The 7,682-nt window shown below is 43.4% G+C and overlaps 1 protein-coding gene across 1 annotated transcript; it reads right to left on the bottom strand.

Moving 5' to 3' along the window:
- Positions 1-3,180: 3,180 nt before the first annotated feature.
- On the bottom strand, positions 3,181-5,744 carry LOC148122436 (igE-binding protein-like). Its single transcript, XM_087905956.1, has 3 exons — positions 5,189-5,744; positions 3,451-3,845; positions 3,181-3,360 (listed from the first exon to the last, which is right to left on the bottom strand). The coding sequence occupies exons 1-3, from the start codon at positions 5,742-5,744 to the stop codon at positions 3,181-3,183; spliced, it is 1,131 nt and encodes a 376-aa protein (XP_087762082.1).
- Between the last annotated feature and the right edge of the window lie 1,938 nt (positions 5,745-7,682).

The following is a 7,682-nucleotide window of genomic DNA, read 5'->3' as shown; positions in this document are numbered from 1 at the left end:
TGTGCAGCCCTTCACAGGTGATGGCTTCTGACCGTGGAGGAAGTGAGGAGTGTGGAAGGACTCAGTTTTCTGGAGTTTGGCCCATCTCCAGTGAGTATATGGGCAGCATGTATCGGACTTGGTATATTTTTTTATTTGGGGGGAGGTGGACCCAAGGGTGGGATGGTGAACCTGGGAAGCAAGTGTGCAAATAATCAATAGAAATAATACGTTGGAAAAATAAAAAAGAATATGGTTAGCTGAACTTACAGTAATGAATGGTGGTCATAATAGGTTTGGTGAGAGAATTGATCAGGGAAGATCCAAATTCAGGTAGTTATAGGGAAGGTTCTAGAATGGTGAGACATAACTAAGCAAGATTTAAAAGGACTGTTGAATGCCATATATCAAAGACCTCAGTTACCCGAGTGTTAGACAGATCATCAATGTAAGTCTTGGTTGTGTGGTAAGAGATGTTGCAATGGATGAAAGAATAAGGAGTGTTAAAAGTGAGGAATAGCCAGGGTCCTCCAGTACCTAAAAGAGCAGGGGGTAGGGTGATACTAGCCAGGTTAAGGGCTGGTGCCAAGATCACTAAGCAGCACTAGGACAGAGCCACACCCAGCAGGAGGGTGACAAGGAAAGCAAGCTTGTCACCACGGCCTGACTTCTAAGCTCACTATCCTAAGTGTGGGGTTATGGTGTCCTGCTCACTTGTCTGCTTTTCAGAAGAGACTGCAGTCTTCTGAGTTTCTGTGGACCACAAGGCCAGGTGACCAGAACAGTCAGCTCTGATGCAGAATGAACTGGGTTGCACCTCCCTAAACACAGCTGTGTTAGCATCATCCCCCAAGGGGATAACTGGGTCCCTGGTTGTGTTCCTGCTCATGAGGTGACCTCAGGAAGTGTAGTTCTCAAGCAATAACAAAAAAAATGTGAGGATAGACATGACCATAAATATCAATGTAGGTGTAGCTTAAGAATGTAGTGATAATTAATTTGCATTTTAATAAAAATTGCCTGAAGACCAGAAGGTAAAACCAAGACTGTAGTGTCAGCTTTGACCAGCAAAGAAAACACAACACCGGACTCTTCCCAATGCAGTTTAATCAGGAATCTTGAATAATCTTCTGACCCCAGGGAAAGCCAGTCCACAGCTAAAATAGCCTCTGGGTAGCCAACCCCAACATGCTATGTGTGAAATGCAGATAGGTCCAGAAACACAGAAGCAAGCCAGATCCTTAGCTTTAGCCATGTATGGAGTTATTTACAACTGAGAGCCCTCATCATTTGGGGAGTGGAAGGCAGAAGCCAGTGCCATCTTTAAGGTGCGGCACAAAGCAGCTCACTACAGTTCCCCCTTTTTGTTTTAGATGCCACAGGTAAGAGTAGAGGCCTATTCTCTGTGAAACAAGAGTCTTGTACTGATCCTCCTTAGGTGTCTTCCACACAAGGAGTGCCAGACTGGCTCGATGCCATTTTCCAGAGGTGGGATCTTGGGCATCAACCAACATGCAGCTAGGCGTGCTCCTCTCAAAGTCAGCAAAAAGCTGTCCTTGAGTGCAGTGCCTTGCCTTGCACCCTGAATGCGTCACATTATCTTTTCATGGTGGCTAACCATGCTTGGGGGGATTGGCCAGCCTCTATGGCCGTAAAGACTTGTATTATCATGGCTGCACTGTGACGTTGAGAGTCCCTGATCCGACAGATACACCACAGACAGGCTAGAGATACCAACACCAGAAGGCCAGCTAATGCTCCTAAGCCTGCCCACTCCTTCAGATGATTCATAGCTGCAGAGATCCAGGATGAGAGCCCTTCAGCCACTCCAGCATCCACTTGGGTAGAATTCACGGTAACGATGGCCACCCTCAGCTGCTCCATCCTGGTTTCAAATTCTCCAGTCCAATTACCTAGGAGATAACTAGACAATTGTTTAGACAAGTTTGCAGCATGGGTAAAATTCTCATATCGTATGCTTGTCACATAGAGTCCAGCATATTTTCATTGGCATCCTAGCTGAGCCAACTGCCAGAGGATATCGATTTCTTCCTGCACCAAATCAATTCTTTGATTAACTACCATTAGTCCTCCTTTCAGATGTGCATTGATCCCTTTCTGAACATCCAAAGCCAATGCAACGTTGGCTGAAAGATTATTCAAAGTCTGTGCAGTCTGTACAGTATGGCTCATGGCAATTGCCACAGTGGCAGCTCCAACCGCTGCCAGCGAAGTGGCAGCAATGATGGCAGCGGTAATTCCAAAATCTCTTTTCTGTCTAAATAAGCTCATAGCATGAGGAGCATCCACAGGGATGGGTATCCACCATGGCATGCGGGTGACAACCGCATATTTAAATTGACTGGCATTCCAACATTGAGCATAAAAGCAAGTATCATTATCACAATTATTTGGTTTCACAATACTTACAACAAACATAAATGGAGGATAAACACACACCGGGGTGGACTTATAGGAAATATTATAAATTGCATTACTTCTTTCACCAGAACAGCCAGATTGGGTTGAATAAATACTAGTGGTGCCATTGGGGGAAGTAGCAGTAACATAGGACGGCTTAGAGCCCCAATATCCCCACGGGCGAGACGTGCTCCAGGTAAATTGGCTAACTCCATGAACTCCTTCGCCAATCATAATCATGGGTTCTAAATTCATGGAACTACCATTAATACCACACAGCAACCAATTATCAAAGGGGTTAGATGCATATCTTTGGAAAGGATTTTGATCACTAAAATTAAAACCTGCAAAACTTTTATTAAAGCCTGTGCTAATCCCTGGGGGAAAGTAAAATGCTGTGCTTTATCAGCCCAAGTCACTTTATGGGACTGACAATCAGTCCAGGGCCAGACCTCTCCCCAGTTCATTCCCCAACAATAGGGAGCCCATTTTGGAATACCATCATCCATTTTTGCAGGCCACCATCCCGATGCCCAAGCGGCATTCGCCGAATGACAGGGGCCACTAGAACTCGAGGGTAAATCAAACCAACCAGCTGTTTGATTATATAAAGGAATACAGGAGGATGCTTCAGAAATATTATAAACTATATAAAAACATAAGGTTCCTTCCAGGCTAAAAGATCTATTCTCTCCTATGGGTACTAAATTCGCTTCCATTGGCAAATAAGGAATATAAAGACTTCTATTACTAGTAAACAGTCAGGGAAACAACTTAGCATCATGATGAATCAGTATCGGTCATGGGAACATGGAAAGGATTCCCCATCTTAGTTCCATCCATCCGTTCAGAATCATCAGCAGAATGGGCCATAGTGCTATCAGCACCAACTTCATGGTCTTCATGGTCCCAGACCTGCCTGATCAGTTGCTCAGGGATCCACACCAGATCTTGTCGATCCTGGGGGAATACACAAACAGAACCTCATGCCCATGCCAGCTCGGGATCAGGCCTGTACCAGAGCCCTGTCAGGATATCTTTCCACTTGACCATCCCTTTAACAGGGCCATGGGGGTCCTGATGTCTATCAGCTGCAGAACAACCTTGAGCGTCCAAGTTTAAAAAATTTATAGTAAATAAAGCAAGAGAAAGTCTCTCTTTTGGGGTCCGACAGTGTCCTATTCCCCCTTTTTGTTTTTGCAGACATTCTTTCAGTGTGCGGTGAGCACGCTCCACAATGCCTTGTCCTTGAGAATTATAAGGCAAGTCATGAACAAGCTGCACTGCCATTTGTAGACAAAAGGAGGCAAACATTTGACCTGTGTAATCTGGTCCATTGTCAGTCTTTAATTGTTGAGGTTTGCCCCAGGCAGCCCAGGCTTCCAGGCAATGGGCAATGACATTGTGCTCCTTTTCTCCAGTCAGAGGTGTGGCATGTATTAAGCCTGAACAGGTATCCACAGACACACGTACATACTTTATATTTCCAAACTCAGATATATGTGTCACATCCATTTGCCAGATTTTTAGAGGGAGTAGACCCCGTGGATTTACTCCAATACTGGACGGATGTTGATGAGTCACACATTGAGAGCAATCTAAAATCACTTGTCGAACGTCTGCTCAAAAGAGATGAAATTTTTGATGTAATGCTTTAGCATTAACATGAAAAGCTTTCTGAAAAGCTCTCGCCTTTTCCAAGGTAGAACTCATGAATATACATTCCATCCTAATCCACTGATCAACTATATCATTTCCTTCACTCAAGGGCCCTGGCAGACCCGTATGGGCTCTAACATGCGGAATGTAAAAGCAATTTCCTCTCTGCCAAATTAAATGTTACAATTGTTGAAATAAAAGTCAGACTGTACTGGAACTTTTAATAGGTTCAGCTACTTCTAAAATTCTAAGAGCATTAACAACATATACAGAGTCCGATATTAGATTAAAGGCAAAAGGGCAAACTTTAAAGACTTCAACTACAATTTGTAATTCTACAACCTGAGGAGAGCCAGGTTGAAACTGATGCATCACAGGTTCTTGTATATCTATCATATACACCCCACAGCCTGTCTTAAATCCGTCTGTAAATACATTTGGGGCCATGGAAATAGGCTGCAATGATGTTATTTTAGGAAATATTACAGGATGCTCCTTAAAAAATCCAAACAATGGATGTTTGGGATAATGATTATCTATGTTGCCATCAAAACCACACTGCAAAACAGCCCAATCATCTATCGTAGCAGACAAGATCTTAACTTGATGGCTGGAATAAGGCACTATAATGGTGGTGGGGGCAGTCCCAAAATATTGTAAACACTGTTGAATCCCGGTCAGGGCTAAAGTTGCCACAGCAGTAGGATAATGCTCAAGAGATTTGACTGGAGATATTTTGGGATAAATCCAAAGCAATGGCCCGTTTTGCCATAACAACCCTGTAGGTTGGTGATATGAAGGAAGAATGCACAAAACAATATCTTGATCCTCTTGAATCCTCTGTAGAAAGGCATATTGTAATCTACTTTCTACCTTTCTCAATGACTCTTGTGCCTTATTAGTCAGTTGCTTTGGAGAATCCACAGCCAAATCTCCATTTAAAACATTATATAAGGGTTTTAACTCATAATTTGGCAACTTCAAATAACATCTAAGCCAATTTATACCGCCTAACAATTTTTGAAAATCATTCAAGGTCTTTAAATTATCTTTTCTCAATCCTACCTTTTGTGGAACAATTTGCTTCTCACAAATGCGTGCTCCTAAATAATTGACTTGAAGCAGGCACCTGAAGTTGCTCTTTTCCCTTGTATCAGCTGAATCACTGCTGCCACTAAGCCTGCATTTATAAGCGGCCCTCGCAATTCTCTACAAACCTTCATCCACGCCTCAAGGCCTTGACTTTTGTAAGGGGTTATAGCATTTCTGCACTCCTTGATGCATTGTTCATACATCAGTTGTTTTATCAGTGGCATAGCCTGATCTGGATCCCCAAAAAGCCTGTCTGCAGCCTCAACCATGCTAGCGACAAAGTCTGAGAATGGCTCAGTGGAGCTTCTCAGGATCTTAGTAAGATTGCCACTTACTTCTCCCTGGTTAGACAGGGCCTTCCAGGCTTTAATGCCAATTTTATTAATCTGTTCAAAGACTTGAACTGGGTACCTGGTCTGTTGATTGGCAAAGCGACCCTGGCTAAGTAGCATGTCCCTGTCCCAAGTATGGTATCCTTCTGCTAGATTGGCATCCACTTTCTCATTTGCAAACTCTATCAAAAAGGCTCTCCAGTCTAGATATTGTCCTGGGCTCAAACATGCACGGGCAAGTCCACTCCAATCACTGGGCATCATGCAATATCGGTTCAGGGCTTCTACCTGTGCCACCGTGAAGGAAGCACTAGTTCCATAAGCTCTTACAGATTCAGCCAGAGATTTAATAATCTTAAAATCTAAAGGTTCCTCATATCTGTTCCCTTTTGGATCCTGAAACACTGTATAAGCTGATCGTAGCTCAGTTCTCACTGCTCTCCAGATGCCTGGACAAAATGTTCATCCAGAGCTGCCCTGACCTCCTCCCACATAAGGTGGAGGGGTGGAGGGTGTCATGGGATGAGGCATTGGAGCTTTTGAACCCCTTTTCTCCTTTTTTCTCTCCCTTTTTCTTAATTTTACTTTCTCCAACTTCTCTACGAGTGCCTGCAGTTCTTCATCTGACTCAGTTGACTCCAAATCTCCCTCTTCTGACTCTTTGAATTCAGAGAGGTCTGGGTATAATTTTCCCCACTTCTGCCAGTTTATCTCACTGCCTGCCTTCTCTGACTTTTCTGATCTCTCCTCTCACATTATCTCCAGCACTGCCTGTCTATTTTCTACTGCTTCACTACAGCACTGGTCCTCCAGACAGCCTCTAATTAACTTCCAAACAGGTCTGACTCCTCCCCTAAACGTCCCTTGCTCAAATGCAAAATCTAGGTCTCTCCCTAGCTTCTCCCACAATGATATCGAGAGACTCCCTGAAATGGCAAACCAGGATGCAATGGCATCACACTCATTCAGAAACCTCTCCAAAGTACTTCATTTTATCTTTAAATTCTTTGAACGTAGCAGCTCGTTAAGAGCTAAACAAAAAAATGGGTGCGAATGATTAGCGCCCATAATTGATTTATTTTTCTTTTACTTTCATTTTGTCAACTTGCGAAACCGCTCTTTGCTCACTCCTTATCTATGGAGTGAGCAATTAATCTCCGCTCTTGATGCCATTGCTCTCCCTTTATTTACAGAGAAGAGCAATTAACCCTCACTTTGCCACAGTTGCTCCCCCTTTATTTACAGGGTGAGCAATTAACCCCTGCTTTGATCGCAGGATCCCTTTTATTTTTACCTGGGGACTTACCTGTGCACAGCCCTGGCTGCAGAGAGTTCTGAGTCCTTGACAAGAGGATTGTCCCCACATGGGCCACCACATGTAGTGCCTGCTTTGACCAGCAAAGAAAACACAACACCAGACTCTTCCCAATGCAGTTTAATCAGGAACCTTGAATAATCTTCTGACCCCGGGGAAAGCCAGTCCACAGCTAAAATAGCCAACCCCAGCATGCTACGTGGGAAATGTAGATAGGTCCCGAAATGCGGAAGCAAGCCAGATCCTTAGCCTTAGTCATGTATGGAGTTATTTACAACCAAGAGCCCTCACCATTCGGGGGGTGGAAGGCAGAAGCCAGTGTCATCTTTAAGGTGCGGCACAAAGCAGCTCACTACACAAGACACTGGAGGTCAAGCAGTTTTTCAGAAAATAAAACTAAATTATCAAGTGGAAATCCTCTGTTTTGTTTTATACATTAAAGACGTTATTTTTCTGTAATTAAACTATAAATTTTCTTTCAAAATTCCAAAAAAATAGATCACCCATATTTGTCATTGTTTAGAGTGTTGTTTACAAGTTGTTATGGATAATGGTTAGGAAGAAAGCTAAACAAAGCAGATTAGATTAAAAGTTTTTGTTTTGAAAAGGAAAATGGGGGTGAAGGGAGTCCTGTGGGACAATGGTCTTGTAACCAGTAAAGATTTGTCACTTGTAGTGATTTAGTAAAATTCTGACTGGCCAGTAGCCAGGCAGAAAGTATAGGCAGGGTAACCAGGCAGGAAGTATAGGTGAGGTGACCAGAATAGGAGAATTCTGGGAAGAGAATAGGCTCAGTGTGCAGTCATCACCCAGACCAAGAGGAAGCAAGATGATGATGGCTCACTGACAAAAGGTACCAAGCCACTAAGAGACAAGAATTATGG

Source organism: Myodes glareolus, chromosome 4, assembly GCF_982192425.1.
Source record: "Myodes glareolus chromosome 4, mMyoGla1.1, whole genome shotgun sequence".
Classification (NCBI taxonomy): domain Eukaryota; kingdom Metazoa; phylum Chordata; class Mammalia; order Rodentia; family Cricetidae; genus Myodes; species Myodes glareolus.
The sequence above is the reverse complement of the archived record's forward strand: the minus strand, read 5'-3'. Positions and strand labels throughout refer to the sequence as shown.